The sequence below is a fragment of the Aythya ferina genome, assembly GCF_964211825.1.
Source record: "Aythya ferina genome assembly, chromosome: 9".
Classification (NCBI taxonomy): domain Eukaryota; kingdom Metazoa; phylum Chordata; class Aves; order Anseriformes; family Anatidae; genus Aythya; species Aythya ferina.
In genome coordinates, this window is record NC_140305.1 from 25,195,035 (window position 1) to 25,214,493 (window position 19,459).

Genomic DNA, 19,459 nt, shown 5'->3' on the forward strand with positions numbered 1-19,459 from the left:
TTTCTTCATGTTTATTTGAATGATAAATTCCTTCCCCTCCACACAGGGATGCCTGCACTATGATTTGAAGGGAAGCTGTTGTTCAAGTAAGTGGAGATTGATCTGAAAGATATAAATGTAAACAGGAAAGCATCACAAAATAACAGTATGATAGGATGGGGCAGAATCTTTTCAAAAGAAGAAAAAGCATCATGGATACAGTGAGAATGGGAATAGAAGTATCTAAAGCAATAGCAAAACTGAAGACAGATTTGGGTCTATCAGACCGTAGGAGAGGAAACAGTAGGACTGAAAAGAATATTTCAAATAGAAATTACATAGAAAATACTTCAGCAGTGGTTGGCTGGTTGCAGTTCCAGCACTTCTTTCTCAAGAAGGAACCTGGTTCATCAACCAGATAATGATGCTCACAAGTGCTGTTCAGTCAATTCACATCCTGTTCTGCACCTGAAAAAGTTAAGAATTGAGGTGTAAAACTGAAATATGTTAAGAATTTTGTCAGATGGGGTGAGAGCTTGAAAACACAGAGTCCATGATGTCAGGTGTCCTGTCCCACCCAGCAGCTAATAGTTGCATAAGTTTATAACCTAAACAACTATGAGGTGTTAGGTGTCCTGTATTGTATATTGTAGCCCAGTGGTTGAGCCATGCCCTAGGCAAATGTTGGGCTCCGATTCAAAGGATCCCTCCACCAAAGGAGGTTTAAGTTTAACCCCCAAATCCCAAAACATCCACAGCAACTAAATCCTATCCACACGCCACCTCACAGGCCCCCAGCCCCAGGACACCGTGGTTTTGGCCTCAGCAGCCTGATGGTGCTTTTTGAGCCACTTCCATGGGAGAACTGCCAGCAAATGACATCCACTGCCACCAGGTAATGGAAGACTGTCTTGGTCCTGCAGTGAGTTTATGCAGGTTTATGCGACAAGCTGCGTATACTGGAGTTGTTTTACCAGGCATAGAATCATAATTCTGGGTTCCTAGAAAACATAAAAAAGTGACACAGCAAATAAACAGTTTCTGTAAATAAGTGGTAACCAATGCATTTTGGGGTTAGCAACTTTTGATTTGAACTTCAATTCCATCTCAGCTCAGTTTTTCATATTGACTGGAATTACACTGGATTTTGTTTCACAGAATATGCATTGAGCCATTGAAGAATAGCATTCTGAAGATAAAAAACAGAAATATTGAGATTAACATCACCATAAAGAGAAGAGTTTCATGTGCTCTCTGCTTTGCCTTAATGGTCGGTGGATTAGAAGGCTACCCTTACGCTCAGAGCTGCTATCTTTGATGTGTATTTGCTCAATATGTATGAAACCAGACTGATCATTATGGAGCTCTGCTATTTCAGTCCAATTCATCCCCGTCTAGAAAAGTCTAAAAAATAACATGATATTGTGACTGTATTTCAGACACACACCCCCAGATATATAATTTGGAAGGAACTGAGGACAGCTAACTAGATTCCTGTATCAACCCTGCAAGTAAAACTATGAACTAAATTTTTGGCACTCCGTGAAGTTACAAAAATAATAAAGTAATCAGTTTGTATCTTATGTTTTATACTGCTATTTTAACATCGAAAATAGAATTTTATTATTCACTCACAGTGCACAAGAGTTACAAGGTTATATTTATGCCTGCACTTCTAAGCTTCAACAACAGTAAAACAGTAGTGAATTGTACTGTTGCACAAAGATAAAACCCCATGGTCACTTCGCTATATTAGCATTTTATTCTAAGGGTGGAATTAATTAATAGAGCATTAGAGATACACCAAACATATAAAAGGTTAAGTGGAAAGAATGGAGATTTCATTCAAAAATTCCAAAGCAGTTTAAAACCAGAGAAGTACAAAAGTGCATAAGCCCAGTGTTTTAACTGATACTGCACCACCGTGGGGCAATGACAGAAACACAGGACTGAGAGCCTGCAATTTTATTTTTCTTGCTTATTGTAGCTTTAATGGTAACATTCTTCAGATTTTTATAACACTGGCTATTTTTTATTTCCTGCGCAAAACACAGGTAGGCTTTAATCGTCATGATTATCCTGAAAAATGAATACTCACTCAAAGAAGAAAGCTATTATTACAGCTCGCTTGGTCAGCTGAGGTCACAGTGTGGGAGGATTCTGAGTCAAGGCAATTGCAAACGCTGCGAGCAGGGAGGGAGAGTCCACTGTGTATTGTGCAAGATTGAGTGCATCTGCCCTAAGCTTCTTGATCAACAATAGAATAAATAGAATAAGGGAATGAAATGTGGTCAACAGAACAAAAGTGGTCAATAGAACAATGTTGGGAAGTGTTATTCCAGAAATATCCAGGATCCTCCTTGGCTTTGAATTGTAAGGAAGCACTTTTACATTTCCAGAGCAAAAATAACTACTGAAATGTCAGAACTTCTGGTAGGACACAAAATCTAGATTTCGCTCTGATTGTTAAGGGTTATTTGTAGAAAAACTTTAGTTGTTGATGGGTAAGAAAACCCACACTAGTACTGACAGTGATACCAGTTTATACACATCTAGTCTCTTGCTAGTGGAGTCTATTAAAAATAGGTATGTTTTTTATTAGCTAAGAGATGATTAGTCTTTTTTTTTTTTTTTTTTTTTTTTAAGTCTTTCTATGTTGCTACTTTAAAATAACTACACAAATTTTTGTTAACAACACTTTGCACATATGGGATCATGTATTTACATAGCATAATGGCTGGTCACTGGAGCACAAGATCATTTCTTTATTTAGTTCATGCTCTATAGTACCGATTTCATTTTAATAAACAGTGTGTGTCCCTGAGCTACGATTAGTATGCGAATTTTCCAAGGTAAACTTTCCTATTTGAGGAGAATCACTTAATAGCTCTCTCCATTTTACTACACATTACCTTCTCTTTTTATGCCACTGCTCTCTCCTCTACCATGTGACATAAGCAATGGAAAAAAAAAAAAAAAGATTGCCATGGGATACCAAATGCACTTTGAAAGCTGTTAACTCTAAATGTGGATACTCACTCAAGTGACTTTGGGACTCAAGAACTTACATAGCCAAAATTTGGCTCTGTACATGCATTAAAAACCAAGTTATAAACACTTAGAAAGGCTATAAAGATTGCTATCTTAAAGTTTCAAAGTCATCAATACTGAGTCAGTGCAATACTGCCAAGAAGGGGATAGGAAATAAGCAAGTGGCATGAGTAGCAACTGGGTGAGGCAAACAAAATGCATATTGGAAGACATGGGGAGTTCAGTCTTTGATGTCAAAGGCAGTCATGTTCGAGGCACTTTATTCGTCTGCCAGATTATCTGACTGCCTGTATGTTGGGTGGTTTGAATACTTGAATGAAGCAGAGCTGACAAGCTATTTTGGTAGGTGTCTGGGGTTGTTACCACCACGAAGAAGTGCAGTATTATCACTGCTGAGTCTCTGATCAACTTGTTGCTTAAACTTTGAGTGATTTGTCATTTCTTTCTAGCATGGAGATGGAGACAATCTTCAAGAGAGTTAGCTGCTTGTCAAAACTGTGACTAATGAACAAAGGAGCCTGAAAAATGACTGAAAGAGGCTCTTCTCCTTGGCAGCTTTACTCCACATCGTGTGACGGTGGTGGCTGTGAGCTGCAGATGTGTCATGTTGTCTTCACTTCCTTTCTTTGCTGTGTAAAAATGAACAAGGACAGAACCAGGACAAAGTAAATGGGTGGGATACCCACATTAGGGTAGCACCACATAATCAAACTGCAGGGCCATTGGCTCTGTGTGTGTCTGGAAGCACTCAAGAAAAAGTATGCAAAGAAAAAGGAAAGAGAGACAATTCCACAGGCAGTACATTACCAGCTCACCCTTGAATATCCTGCCCAGGAACCTATGAGGATGTATGTGATCGAAAAGAAAGTTTCCAGTACAGAAGGTCAAAAGGCCCAGTAGTGATATGGTCACATGCATGGAGGTACCCCAGGCAGGCAGGAATGCAACTCTGTGCCACAGTGTAAATGGAAGAGCCTTCACTGGGGGCACAACAGCAGCATGATGGTTTGCTATTTCTCTAAAAATAAAACAAATTATTTCTGAACATAAATAGTTGTAGATTACTTTAGGGTAACTTCATAACAGAAGAAAACAAATATTTACATGACATTTATGGCATCATCCTAACTAAAAATTGCACCTTGAAGTACTGACTAGATGAGTGCTGTAAGGCAGATGGTTTTGATTTTGGGGCTAACAGTCCATATTCTCTAGACAAATATGGTGTAATAAGAATTGAATCTGACTAAAAAATCTTCTAGGAGAGAGATGGATAGAGTAGGTACAAAACCAATAAAAATTTTGGTACAAAGAATGAATGAATGAGCTCATTACACACAAAACCACAACAATGGAAAGAAAACTAAGCAAAATATACAGAAATCTTTCATTACTAGACAAATACGGTAGAAGTAACAACACAGATAAATTCACTGTATAGTAGACTACTCGTTATTCTGCTAAAAGCAGATTTACTCTGTTCATGAGATGATGAGTCAGTTTATTTTACAAAATTAATTGAAAATGCCAAGCAACTATTATTAAATACAGGCACTGTAAAATCAGAGTGGCAAAGTCCCGTTCCTTTGGTAAGTTTTAAACAAATGCAATTTATTATCACTATTCAATAACTAGCAAATTACTTGATTAGCAGAAGAAACATAGTGTTTTATCAATTTTTAAAGGGGATAAGCAGAACAACAAGGTAATTATACAATTATCATGATGATAGAGATTCCAGGTCAAATAAGGCAATGATTGATATAAAGCTTATCAAGCATAGAACTAAGAAAGCGTAGTTAATGCCAGTCAAACTCAAGTTTATAAAGAACTGATCATAGCCCAACTAACAAGGTCCTTCTTTGTAAGATTACAGGTTTATTAATAAAAGGTGAAAATAAAAGAAAAAGAAATATTTGGGGTCATAGTGCTTCATTTCAAGGAGGAAAGCTAGAAATGCACATTTCTAGCAAACAATGGAACGAGCTCTATTATCTATAAAAACTAGTGATTCCACATGGTCAGGCCGGAGATGATCATCCAGAGGTATGAAGTGTGTGGATCGCCACCACGTGGCAGTCAATTTGAACGAGCACATTGCACAATGCAACAGGAGCAGGAAGGGAACACACACACTGTGGTTATTGTGACCATGGTAGTGAGAGGTAATTTATTAAGCCACTATAAACTGACCATTTACATTGTTTGCCCATATTCATTAGCTCTCTATTTTTCCATCTCCCCTTCTCTTTCTAAGATCTGTATAGTTTATCTTTTACACCTGTCCCAGATCAATCATCTCCATTCAGTAAAGTTTTCCTATTTGTTCATTTCCAAATTGTTCATCCTTCAGTGCAGAACACTGCATTTCATGCTCTTAGGTTTTATACAGCCTCTACTATTTATTTGTCAAATGTCATCCACAAATTACCCTGTGATATTGCCACCCTCCTCTTTTTACAATATACATATATACATATATAATATATATATATATATATATTATTTTTTTTTCAGCCAATTTCATTAGCATACTTCCATTTTTCTCCAGAGGACTAGAGAAAACATCAAATAAGATCTGTTCTTGGATTGATTCTTCAGAAATTCTGTATTTGAGTCTCAGAGTTCCTTGCAGTGCAAATCAAAACAAACTTAAAAGCCTACCAGAAACTACATGGTGAACAAGATTGAAAATGTATTATTCAGGCCAGCAGACAGAGAAAAAATTCAATTCTTGGACACTGGTATATAAAAATATAGTTAAAAATAGAGATATTTTAAAAATAGTGACTAGAATTAACCATGATGCTTTACTGATTGTTTAAAGCTGAGAATTCTCTAATCCAGTCAATATTCCTAAATGTCATGAGTTAATTTAAACCAGGAAATTTAGTCATGGATGCTGGTCTAGATGATAACAGCATTTTTTCATGTTTTATTTAGAATCCCAGCTTGACTGAAGACAGGAGGAATTCCCAATGGACTGAGAATGCACCTACCCCTCCATATAATGCATGGAGCTCCACAAAGAAGCTCTTTTGCAGTCTGACCTTTAGTTGCCTCTATGTTTTCCATACAGTTACTTACAACTCACAGTAATTTTTTTATTTTAGATTTGCTTTCTAATATTCCCTCTGATGTTGCATGAAATGATCTAATGGTGTTAACTGCATATTGATCCACACCTATGGTCTTTTGGACTGTCCTAAGCAGAAACATCACTAATATATTAATATATTCTTTTTTCCTTTTTTTTTTTTTTTTTTTTTTTTTTTCTCTATGCAAGTTCTTTTTATACATCTGTGTAGAACCCAGTAAATTCTTTGCAGGAAAACTTTTGAAAAGGCTATGACTTCACTTCAGAGTTGTACATGAGCACCACCTTCAATAATTAAACCTTAGGATTTCTGCAGAACACATAATTCTCTGGTAAAATCAGCAACATTCATAAATCAGAACCTGAAGTGTGAAATTGTATGTAAAGTCTCTCATCTATCACCGTTTTACTCTACTTACTGTTTCATGATACAAAGTAATATTTTGTGAGAAATAATGCTTTGCTCTGGACAAGACATGTCATTAGCACACTTAGCTACCTGGTGCTGGGGATGTATCAGAGCCAGCACGTTTTCCCAAAGAACGGACCGTGCTGCAGGATGAAATACAAAGCAGAGACATACTGCAGAAAAAATAGCTCAGACACTGAGGAATTTGGATAAAGTAAGCTTTTGGCAGCTTTGCTCCACATTTGCTTTAAGGTGCCAAAAGCTCCCTCCAGACAGAGCCAGGTATTAGAGACAACTTGCAGACAACAAAGAGACAATTGCCAGAATCAAGTGCGAGATACGTATTTCATAAAGAAGTTCCTGTGATACTTCACATTTATTTTTCTGTTGAACTTTAAAATAGGATAAAAGGGGTTGTGGATACAGGTAGGCAATCCAGCACAGCGAGGACTGCAGCAGAAGACAGAATCCTCCTCGTTTTCTCTTTATTATGAAATAAAAATGGAGCTATGAATCACTGCAGCATAGACAAATCATCTGAGGCATCTTAAAACAGCCGCTTGACTGACTGCTGTAATATCACCTGTCATTCAATAAAAAGAACTGCAGCACATACTTACAAGTTGATAGAAATGTGCCTAAAGCCAAACTGAAACCCTTGGCTTCATAAAATGCCACGATTTTAGAAGCTCCTCAATTAAAGCACTTGAAGTCTCCTCAGAGCAGACACAGCAACCTCTGCGAAAGCCAGGTGGGCACCACCATGACTGACTGGGGCAGGCAGAGCAGACAGGGGCTGTGGCTAAACAACCACAAATGCATCTGGGAAGGAGCTGGAAAACAGACACAGATCTGCAAGGGCCCTGGGGCACCAGAGAAATTCTGTTCTGAACTGCTGCCAAGCTTAAAAAGTTCCAGTTGGAAACAAAATGGAAAAATAAAATTTTTTTGGCAACATCTGCTCCCCAGGCTTCCCAGCTCACACAGCCAGTGTGGACAAGGCATCAATACCACTCTGGAAGCCCACCTTGAATTTCTGGGCACTCCCTTTCTTGCTTGTACCACTGTCCCAGCAGGAGCAGCATCACTGTAAAGCCCTTCCCACAAATGTATCTCACCCTCTGAAAAAGCACAAATTGTGAGAAAAGTCAGGATACTCCAATGCAATCATACTCACTTTTTTTCCTGACGTCAATGTCTTTATCTTCAGAAAGTTGTCTATCTGCAAAAATACGCCTTTTGCCAGAGGAGAACGTGCTGCAAGAAGTTTAGATCACATTACTACCTCCTTCCTTCATGTTAGAGTTCTTACTCTGAAGACTAAAAATCCACAAAAGATTTTTTTTTTCCCTGTAAGGCTGCCAGTACACACCTCCCAGAGAAATTACACTTAATACAAAAAAAAAAAAAAAAAAACAAAAACAAGAAAACAAGAGATCTTGCCATCAATGTTAGCTCTACGTGTGGCACTTTCTGGGGTTTTGTGATGACAGAAGACAATTTCTATGACAACATTACAAAATATATATTTTTTTCGGTTCACTTAAGTAGGTACTCTTTGCCAAATTCAGCAGGTGATGCTTGCAACTGTGAAGCCCAATGCATATTGAAGTCAAATGGGATTTTAACTGTACTCAGATTTAGGATGAGATGCTTAAATGATTTTCAGGGTTGCAAGGAACGCTAGCCAAGAAATCTGTAACTCTCTCCTAGTTCATAACTTAGTCAAATATAAGAGATAAAAATACAGGATAGCATGAATTCTTTTGTATCCATAAAGACTTCTGGCATGTATTTGTGGATTAAGATACTAGACATGGCTCTTCTGTTTATTTCAAGGCTTTTACAAATATTCAATTGTGAATTTAGTTACAAATACTTTTGTGTAAAGGACCTTTCAGAGGAAGAATATCAGTCTAATCAAAATTGCTAAATAATTTTATCATCTTACACTGGTATTACATGTTTGTCATCATAGGTTTATCCTATGAGGCCCAACCCTTTTCTACAATGTGTGGCAGAGCCCTCAAGACTGTATGCAAATAACTGGTTCTTACAGGGAAGACACAATTACGGACCATAACTTGCAAAGCTGCAATATATCTTACAGTAATAGTCACCTTATTAGAAGTTTAAAAATTAAGCAAAAATTTTGGATTACATTTTTTAATAAATAAAATTATTGAATAAGTCTATTTTAAGTTTGAAAGACAAAAACTAAACAAAAGAACAGAGAATGAACCTATGAATCCCCAGTATTCAAGCACTTTACGTTAAAGTATTAAACATTTATACAAAAAACACCCTTTGACAGCAATTTCAAAAATGAGGTCACCATTACCCTAAAAAATGAATTTTTCTGCCCAGCATAGCCCAAACCTGAAATCTGCGAAGTTTGCCATCTGTTTCCCATTGAATCACGTGCTGAGTCTAACTTCCAAAGCCTTGGGAGTTTCTTTTGGCAGATGATGCACAGCAGTGGGGGAAAAGCCTTTCTGAATCATTGTCAACAATTACTTTGAATTATGTTCTTTTTCAAGGATAAGTCATATTTATAATATATGTGTTATGATATTTGCCATGAACTATTTATTAATGTTTCACTGAGAAAGATTTTGACAGAGCTATCACCTAAACTCCAGCTGAAGACAACATTTCAAAACAGCTATGAAAACTAAAGACCATGAATTATTTGCAGCAAAAGGAACTTTGCATTCTTCTACTCTCTGACAAGGCTTCTGACGGCAGAGCTGCCCACCAGTCCTCTGGAGCTGGACAAGCGCAGTGCTGGAGCACAGCGCACTTCTCACCAAGCCACAGGAGGAGTGAGGAGAGCATCGGGAATGCTCACAGCAGCACTGGAGTACCTCTGGCTGCCTGAACATCCCTTCCCTCCCAGACATCATATGGTGGAGCTGCCAGCTACAGTTCCTGCATGCAGAAGGCTGGAGCAGATGGAGGCTCCCCATGCTAGCTGCACAGTGCCCCAGTTTGACCTCAGGTCTCTGAGGATGGTTACACTTAAAGCAGCTTCTAGGACATGGTAACCACAGCTTCTTTTCTATTTTCAGCAACTCAGAGAAGTCACATAAGCCTTCCTCAATAAAATGGGAGGGCACCTTTCAGTGGCACCCAAGGATGCCCAGTCAATCCCAGAACCCCCCCAAAAATGGTTCCACCCAACCTCCATCACCTTCCTCATCCTGTTAAAAAACCTTCACCTCATTGTTGCATTTCCCTAACATTTTCAGCCAAAATGAGGCCCCTAGAACTACTGCTGGTAGAAGATGGTGCCTTTTTTTCATACAGCATCCATTGGCTTTATTCTCTCTTTTGTTCTTCATCTGCTTGTTTTTCTCACACTGCTGCTCTAGCTGTTTGAGTCTGTGCTAGTGCTGGGCAGAACCACAATTTCTGGAAGTTATAGTTAGCTGGGAGTACAGCCAATTTTTCCCCTTTCTATTTCTTTATTTCTTATGACTATTTGCCTTTGTAATAGAAAGAATTCACAGCGTGAAGGGCATGGTTGTTGATATGTTTCTAGCTTTGTAATTGCAGTGGAAACATGAACAAACTTTGCTTTTCAGGGTGACTGCATTGCCCTGAATGCTCAGCGCCTATGATGGGGGCCAGTTTTAATAGCCGAGCCCTCGCAGAGCCACTTCTCTTCTGCAAAGAAGGAATTTATAATATCTTGCCTGTAATCAGACTGAGTACAGGGCTGAGAAATGCAGTCTTTATATGCCACCTCTGCTTGTGTCAGTCAAAACCTATTAAGCTCACCTGTCACTTAGCATGTGATCTAATTCAGCTCTCGTAATTCCAGCACAGCCAGTTTCAGCATTGGCACAAGCTTTCAGTGTCAGATAATGATATTCTGAGACATTTAATTTCAACCCTTATAAAACCGCTTAACTGCACGTATCGTTCTCAGCTCTTGAGATACCTAAACGAACGCTCGTTTGAAACCCAGAAGAATTAAATTCCCTCAACCCAGAGCACTGCACCTAGAGCCTTCCACCTCATGGCTTCGCAGGGGCCCAGGACACCTGGACACATGCTAACACCGAGATCTTCTGCCCAAGTTGCCTGCTGCCGAGGGGTTTCAGTTCCTACTCTGCAAGAGCAGACACTGAGAGATGCCCATGCAGGTGGCCCCAGACCTTGCTAGCATGGGTTCAGCCATGGGGTGCTTTCACAGCATAATCAGAGCCCCTGGGGCAGAGTCAGATACTGAAACATGCTGGGAGGGAAGGGAAGGACAACATGAATTCTTCCTAAGAAGCATTGTTTATATATTTACACATTTTGTTACAAGATCTTCATTCTTCTGCCTCCGCTCGGGCTGCTGTGATTGATGGGGCTCGGGAGGCTGTTACAACCAGTCAGGGAGCATGCTATGTCTTCATTTAAACTTTAATAGCTTGAATGCCAAGGTCCTTATGCACATTCATTTTTTTTAAAGCCCACCACCTCAACAACAACCAACCAACACAATTTAATCAACAGAACAAGAAATGTGACAGATGTGAGACAGTAGGATAGATAGATATATACCCATCGCTCACCTTGCAAGACTTTCATGGAATGGGATGGCCTACACTGCTATATTTACCTGCCGGTGCCTATGTTCAGGGCACAAACATAAGATTCATTAAATTACTAGAATTATTTGATATATATAATATCCCTATATATTCATATATCTACCCATATGTGCAGTCAAAGTTTTAGAAAGGCACTCATTAGTACTGAGAGAGACTCTTTGCACCATCACTTCTGGCCTTAAAATGGATCAAGGGAGGAAAAAAAAAAAAAAAAAAAAAACAGTTTTATTTTGAAGTAAAAAGGTCTTGGAAGCTAGTATACAAAAGCTATCAAAATCCCTAATTAAAACCCCAGAGACCCCAGAGAACTCTAAAAAGCACTTATCTTCTCAGAAGGTAGATCTTTGTTCCCAGTATATCTGTGCTCATAAACTGAAAATAGGCGAATGCACTTTAGGCTGTATAAATTATTGTCTCAAATCCTATGCAACATGTACAGATATATTTCATTATAAAGGTATTTTTCCAAATGCAACAAACATTTCCTGACTTTATGTGGTATCTTCTTTACATGCCTAAATACTTTCTGGATGCAAGATGTTTAGTGGTTGCAAAATATATCAAAAATTTTTCACCTTTTCTTCTACACTTTCTTCAAAACCAAATGGGTTGCAAATTCAATAAGTTACAGGTATGAAGGCAAAGAAAAAAGAGAACTCCTTTAAATAAAAGGAAAAATCACAGCCTCTTATTTTCTGTGGAGATGCTAATACCCCTCTACATCATAAGGACTTTTGAACTACATTTCTATGGATGCTGGTGGGAAGTCAGTTTATTTCTCCCGTGTATTAAAGAGAATAATTTATCTTGCAGGAAAAAAAAAAAAAATGCATATGCAAATATCTTTTCCAAATAAAACATTCTATTAAAATTCATATTTGCGAATAAGGTAAATGTTGTGTAGCACTCGGTTGACAGCATTTATATAAGCAAAATGCAGAATAACATATTCCAAATGATCATTACATTAATTCCATTTTGCCTTTGCTAGATAGTGGCACACAGAAATTAGGTATTTTTCTCAAATACGTGTATTTTACCATTATTTCATGTACTGACACTTCAGGCAGTACCAATTTCACCATCTGTTTGTTTCTTCAGAATTTCAGAAACTAGATTTAATGAATTTACTTATGCAAAATCCTGCTCGTTTCCCTTTCACTAGATTCCTTCAAAGGCCACAGATGTTAGCTTGAATAGAAAGAGAAAATACAAATTAATTCAGACACTTGTGTTTCGGTTTCTGATTTTTAGGGGCTAGCTAATGTAGAAATTCAGCTTGGCAACTCATCTCCACCCTTGCAGTTCTCAAGATTTAACAAGACAAGGGCACAGCTGACCTGATCTGGTGGTGGTTGGAGCCGTGGTCAGGCGGTGGGATGGAGCAGCTGAGGGAGAGGTCTCTTTCAGTCAGCATCTCCATAAGCTACCTTAACTTTAAGATTTGTAATGTTTTATTTGTGATAAAATTGGTAATGCAAACCTTGAATTTCTACACTTCATACTGTAAAGTCTAGATTGGCATTTTTACAGCTGCACAATTAAAATGAAGAGCCAGTCCTTACTGACCACAATTCTGGGCATTCTGAGAGGGTTTTTGAAGTCAGATTTAATTAACAGCACATGACTTCAGAGCCCATGCCCACAACAAGCACTTACCATGTTAGTGAAGTCTAATTATTCCCTGGTGCCCCAGGCATGGGATGACCCATTCCTAAACTGGGCGGCTGTGTGGCAGCTGTGAGGCCAGAGTAATCCTTATCAGAGGGCCGCAGCTGGGCTGGGGGACTTCTGGGTTACAGGAAATTAGTTTGTTTAGAGTACAAAATTAGCATCAAAAAAAGTACAAAACCACAGTCATACGGCTGCCTAATGGCATGTTACTTTCCTAACTGGAGGCTGGCTACATTTATACTGCTGGACTGGAAAAAATGGTCAAGATATGTGTTGACTATATAATATTATATTAGCATTCCTCTTGATTGTATCTACTGGAAGTGTTCGTTCAGAGAGAAGCCACAACACATATACAAGAGCAGATCTGAGGTGAATACGCAATTGCTGATGTTTGTGAGGCAGAATTTTAAATGCTGGTGCAGGTGCATGTGGATGCAGTACTTGCTGTGCCGCACCTAAAGACACAAACTGCCAGTGGGACTGCACTCAAATAGGCCCCTGAGTGCGGGGCATTGAAGGAACCAAAGACGGAGACATTTAGGAGCTGAGGTGGTTTGTGTCATCTGATTCATGCCTACCTAAACAGCAATCCTTAATGCAAATTATGAAGGATATCAACACTAGCTGAAGTTCACAATATGTAGTCAAGATGTATTAAAAAGCCCAGAGTTAGGAAAGCAATGTTGAAGCCAAAAGACAAACTCAATTAAATACTGAAAATCCATCCAGTGCTACACATGTAATCATACGGGTATGAGATCTGCACATCTATGTACAGTAATATGCAACTTCTACAAACTGTAGACAGAGCCTGAATCTTCATTCTGTGAATTACTTTTTCACATAAAATTGGAAATAAAATTTCAAACAAATAATGACAGTCCATTTAAACTCCTAGTTTCAGTTGGATAACGCTACTCTTACTAATACGCTTTTGGTAAATTATTGTTTTTGTTACCATGGGAAATCATAATATTTACATCACTCAAAAAGTGAGACAGTTATCAGGATTATTAAGGATTTCCCTTCAGCCAAACTTAAGAATTGTCACTGAACTTTTATTTTCCATGAAATCTAAGTAACTAAAAGAACTGTGCACTTTCTAAGATGCTCAAAATCTAATTTTACACTTGTCTTAATCACTGCAAATCAGTTCATCACATGTACGAACTGCCATCTGCTCATCCATTTATCAAATTTCCAAACAAACTCATTTCGCTACTTATGCTCAGACGGAGTGCTGTGTGTAAGGGATTCACACACAACTCCACCAGTATGCAAGCCACTTCAAGATAAACCAGCCACTGCAGATGTACTGGGACATCACATGTATCACAAAAAAAAACCACAACTGTGACCTGTCCACAGTGACATCACAAACTACACAGACAGCAATGTCATACAACACCTTGGTTACCCCTTTTTTACCCTTTTTTTTTTTTTTTTAATCTATCACTCATCAGCCTCACAAAACAAGGCCACAGATTGAAATACCTGGCACTTAAATTTATACCAAGTTATCTTTTTCATATGTAGTCAGAAATATTCATGGAAAGGAATGAACTGATGCACTGAAAATTAGGCAAGATGTTCAGGGTGTAAGAAAGTATGTTGGGAGATCAGATAAGGGATGCATTTATGCTAATTCATCCAAAACTTATTTTATAAGCAACCAATTTCTAAGCATGGGAAAGTTCCATTAGAACTATCAGACAGTTGTTGAAATTTTAGCACAATTCCATTCATGAGACAGAAAATCTTAAAATATGACTTCTTAAATATATATATGTATATATTACTGTTGAAATGAGCCCCTTTACACACTTATCATCATAGTTCTTTAGCAGAGGAAAGAAAACAAAAGTAACGGGCTATTTTATCTCCTGTATCTGCTTTGTCACTAGATATTGAACCATCAGTGCCATTAATCATTTCATAATATCTGCCGTCATGTGTTGTCTTTGTGTATAAATCCAATTATCCTTGCCAGGTCAGTTTCTGGTTTAGGATTAAGAAACATTCTACTCTCATTGTAAAAGTCTGAAACAATTAAATAAAAAATTCATTTCATAACACTGTTAATTTTAAAATTATTTAAATTATATAAATTAAGCACTCACCATTAAAATTAAGAAGGAAAATAAGATTTCTTAATGAAGCATCTGCATAAAGTAATAGGATCATGCACATTTTTTTCTGTGTTTTAATTTCATAAAATAATTTTTCTACTATCAGTCTTGCTAATGGAATGAAGTGCTACCTGTGTGAGGACATACATCTTGGCACCCATGCTAATTTAGTTTCCTAAAATAATACTGTAATTAAGATTTTGTTTCTTTAAAAAAAAAAAATAAAAATATCCAAAATCTTCTTTGCATACTAGATACAAAATTAAAATGACTGACTAGAATGGGATGCTAGCTAAAAATAATCAGCTAATCCATATGTTAATATTATCAGTGTTACACTCATCCCAACTGCTGTATTTGTAGGAACAATATATTTTACATTACATTTGCTGTTTTAGTGTTACTCCTTGGCTCTTGACATATATGCTATTTTCAAAGATTTAAAAAATGGGAACTGTGAGGAAAAAAATTAATGATTATAGATGCTCACTAGCTGGAATAGAAGTATATTGGCATATGTGATTCAAATACTCTTACCTTAAGGAAGGATGAAGCTAAAAATACAGATCAGCCTTTACAAGCAGCTGCTGAAAGCCACTGTTGACTTCAATTTGCCTCAAACAGTAGTAACTAACTACAAGGTTCACAAATGCACAACAAATATCATGGGAGTTGAGTTGTGTGACCATACACTATGGCTCGTCAAGTCAGACAACCATATTACTACAGCAGTCTTCCCACTGACCTAGAAAATATATTGAAATTAAACCTTTTATCAAAAGAAAAAGGAGATACAGTAGGGGCAATATTGAATATTTCCACTTTTACTATTCCATTTAATATTATCAGCTTACAGCTGATAAATGAAAAAGGCAACAGGCTCATAATGCCATGGAATGTCTGTGTGATGACCTGTTTGGAAGAACCAGTACTTTGATCCGAAGTTATTTCTTTAAAATATTTAGAGAAGGCATTTTGTCAGGTGGCCTGACATGGACAACTGAGCTGCTCTGTCCTATGGTTCAGATCATTTTCAGAATGCATTTGTCAGAAGGAAAACTCTGTTGAGTTACCTGGATTTTAAATTTAGTAATAAGAAATTATAAAATAAATAAATACAGAAATAAATACAGAAATAAAAACTTGACCACCAAAAGAAAAACAACTGTCCGGATGATTTTCAGCCCAGTAACAAACTCAAAGCCAGAGATTCGCTCTCAGAGGAACCCCATTAAAACCCTGCTGAAACAAATCTGAATTTAATTCAACTCAGTGGGTAACAATGTTGTCTGCTTTCCTCTTTACTGCTACACTATAAAAAAACAGGAATGAGATTTAGGGCTAGCCACCTGCTTTCACAACAGACTGCCAAAAACGGAAAGTATTCTCTTTACTTTTTTTATTATCCTTTTTCAGGCTTATTATTGTTGTAGATATAATTTCATGAAACTTTGTTGCTTTGCTGATAGGCAAAGAATAGTAATAGGCAAAATACTACATGCATTTTTATTCAACCACATGAAAATCTCAGAGTTCTCCTCCTCCCATTTATCGGCCCCATGCCATTTAGCTGGTGAAGATGAAAGGCTGTAAGAATGAACAACGTATGTCCTGCATTATTAGTGAGATTAGCATGTAAGGAGGCAGTGGCAACTGGACTCAAAGAAATTTTGCAGGGTATTTGCATTTTCCCTACTTAGTCAGTGGGTTCCTACACCAGCTAGTGCTGTTTCATCTAAATCCCTGTGCTCTGCACTGCTCTCTGCTTGTGCCACGATCAGCTGCTAACCACACTGCCCCTAAAGCACACCTGAAGCAGGTGAAAGTCATTCCTTTTGCTGAGTGTAGCTTTTGCAAAAGCTGTAATTAGCTCTACCAAGACAATTTTAGCATAAAAGAAGGATGACAGATTAATGCACCAAATAATTCAGCTTTACAGCTCTTACCACCATTGTCATAGTAAATTTTCTTTGGAAACCTCCATGAGTCTAAAGCCCTCCTTTTATGCCTCTCTATTCATTACTATCACAAAATAATCATAAGTTTTGTAAAGCAATTTGATGATATTGAGATTAAAGACACTCTATAACATTTCAAATGTGGTAACAAAAAGCCACTGTGTGCCTGTTTACTGGTAATTGCAAAGCTTTTAACGACGCTGCAACTTGATGCCCCAAAGCATAACCTGTAATGGAAGTGCCCAGACACCTGGTGACTGCCCCTCTGTAGAGCTACAAAACTGCTAAAGAGCACAGTTGCTAGAAGGGAGAATGCTGACGATTTTCAGAGCAAATCAAATTTTAGAAGACATTTTACAACACAAATATATTCTCAAACACCAAAAGGACAGGAATACAAAATATAGAATGCTTTAAAAATAATTATCCTTCATTTTTAAAAACAACATTGAACAAACCTCACCCTAACCTCAGTTTCTGATCCTATTCAATTATGACATCATCCCAGAAAGGTGTGTATAAGGCCTGAGAGTGAACCATGATACAAACACTACTAAACACACATGAAAAAAATAGGGTCTGGTAAGCATCTAAAATGATGACCTAATGAATTACTGAATGTGCTTTAAGGAATTAAAATTAAAAATTATACAAAGGAATTAAAAAAAAAAAAAAAAAGAACCCCAAAGTCATAGCTCCATATGGGATCTGGTTATTTCAGAACTGTTCTGGTGAAGGGAGCTGGTTGTCGTCTTTGCCTGGCCACAAGTGCAGCTCAGTGGGCTCTCATTTCAGGAAATATTTTATTGCCTTCATATCTTCAGAGGGATACAAGGACAGGAACAGGAATGCCAACAATAACCTCCAAATCTAGCCTAACACAGATTTCTCTCCTCCTCAAATCTAAAGTATTTAGCAATTTTTGTCAGAGTATCTGCAGACTTTTTAAACAACCTTTTATAGAGGGAGATAAAGGTACTTTTCTTCTCTGGTAATTTTCTCTGCTGGTTATCCAGCAGATAACCACTGGCATTAGATGACCAGTTTCCACCCCCTCCCCCCCCCCCCCTCTAAATGAACAGCCTGTACTAAAGGAAGGCTGTTAAACTACAAAACAGCAAACAAATGGTTTGGTTTGGCTGTGAAACTCTTTCAACACTTTCTACTCAGATAAAAAGCTGCATTTCCATCATGGCTACCTCTACTCTGATTTGTATTGAACTAAAATTTGGCTCAGAATTGTGAGCAAGCCCTATTTGCAGGCAGGCAGGCAGAATTCATGCAAACAAATTTGAAATGATAATTGAGGGAGAGTTTTTGAATAAATGGTGTATTTGTCCTAGTCAATACCCCTCTGTGGTTCCAATCCTCCTTGTCAAAAGGAAGGATTATTTCCTGAACCTTTCGATTATGCTGAATGTGAATACTCACACACGCACATACACAGAGAATCCCTCACCAGGAATTGTTTCTCTTTATTACAGACTATGCAGAGTCAAAATGTGATTCTAAAAATGCTCGTCACGAGAACCCAGATTGTTTGTACAGGCCATGCAAAACTACTCGCAGTCAGCAGCAATACTGGCTCCCTCCAGACCACTTGCAGAGCCGCTCAAAGTGGGAAGGCACCAGCAGAGCTGCAGCAAAATTCCATGCCCTGACTCTACGCAGCACACGGGGATGCACAACCCCAGCCCATGCTCCCAGTGCATGACCAAAATGTAAATGTATGCAAAGTCTCTTTTTAAAGCATCCTGAATTGCAAATGACACTCCACGGTACATTTCTGTGAATTTACATTAGCAATGCTAGGGTGCAGTTTGTGGCTGGCATACAGGGGAACAGTACCTGTGTCGTCTCACCACAATGCAACAAAAGCAATGTTCATCCTTCCCTCCAAAAGAATGATGAGATGTGGATAGAAATCAGGTATGGATATAAAATTAGTCCACATAAATCTTAATGGTTCCAAAATTAAAGTGGATATCATGGGGTATCCGGTTCTGTTTCCTTATTTCACATCAACCAAAAGAGGTTTTACCTCTTTACCAAGCTCTGTGATTTTTTAAGAATTGGGGTCCATGTACAGCTGCTAAATGGAGCACTCCCAGTATCTACCAGCCCAGGTCTGACTCTTCTGGGTTTCAGTTTAGCAGTCCAGAGGAATGCAATGAAGTAAAACACAGTGCCAAAACACAATCATTGTCTTCCTTACATTGTCTGTTGCATTTCTGTGATGGAGAATTTAAAACAGTGTTGTCTATCATTAGCAAGGTGCCAGCAACCTCAGGAAAAATGAAATCAAAATAAAATGTAGCTGCCAAAATGGAGTCACTCTCTGAATCTGGTCTTGTATTGGTTTCAGTGCGTTTCTCTTTATGCTTGCAATGACTCATAATGGTAGAGGTACCTTCTGCTGCCAAAAGCTTCTGGCTCCCAAAGAGTTTGAGTATGTTCTTAGTTTGTTCCTAGTACATACTATAAAATAAGTTTAAATAAGTTTTAGCTGCCATTTAACACGAGGCAGGACAAGGAGGGAGGTGGCATTTCAA

General features: G+C 38.0%; 1 protein-coding gene across 1 annotated transcript in view; it reads right to left on the minus strand.

Moving 5' to 3' along the window:
• Positions 1–801: 801 nt before the first annotated feature.
• The window catches only part of LOC311441323 (uncharacterized protein), a gene marked incomplete at its 3' end in the record, with an annotated part of 86,848 nt that continues 68,190 nt past the window's right edge, over positions 802–19,459 (minus strand). The window contains exons 5-6 of the mRNA XM_084529278.1: positions 7,714–7,793; positions 802–980 (exon numbers count right to left, since the gene is read on the minus strand). Of these exons, the coding sequence (XP_084385404.1) occupies positions 802–980; positions 7,714–7,793 (259 nt within the window). The remainder of the gene's footprint in view (positions 981–7,713; positions 7,794–19,459) is intronic.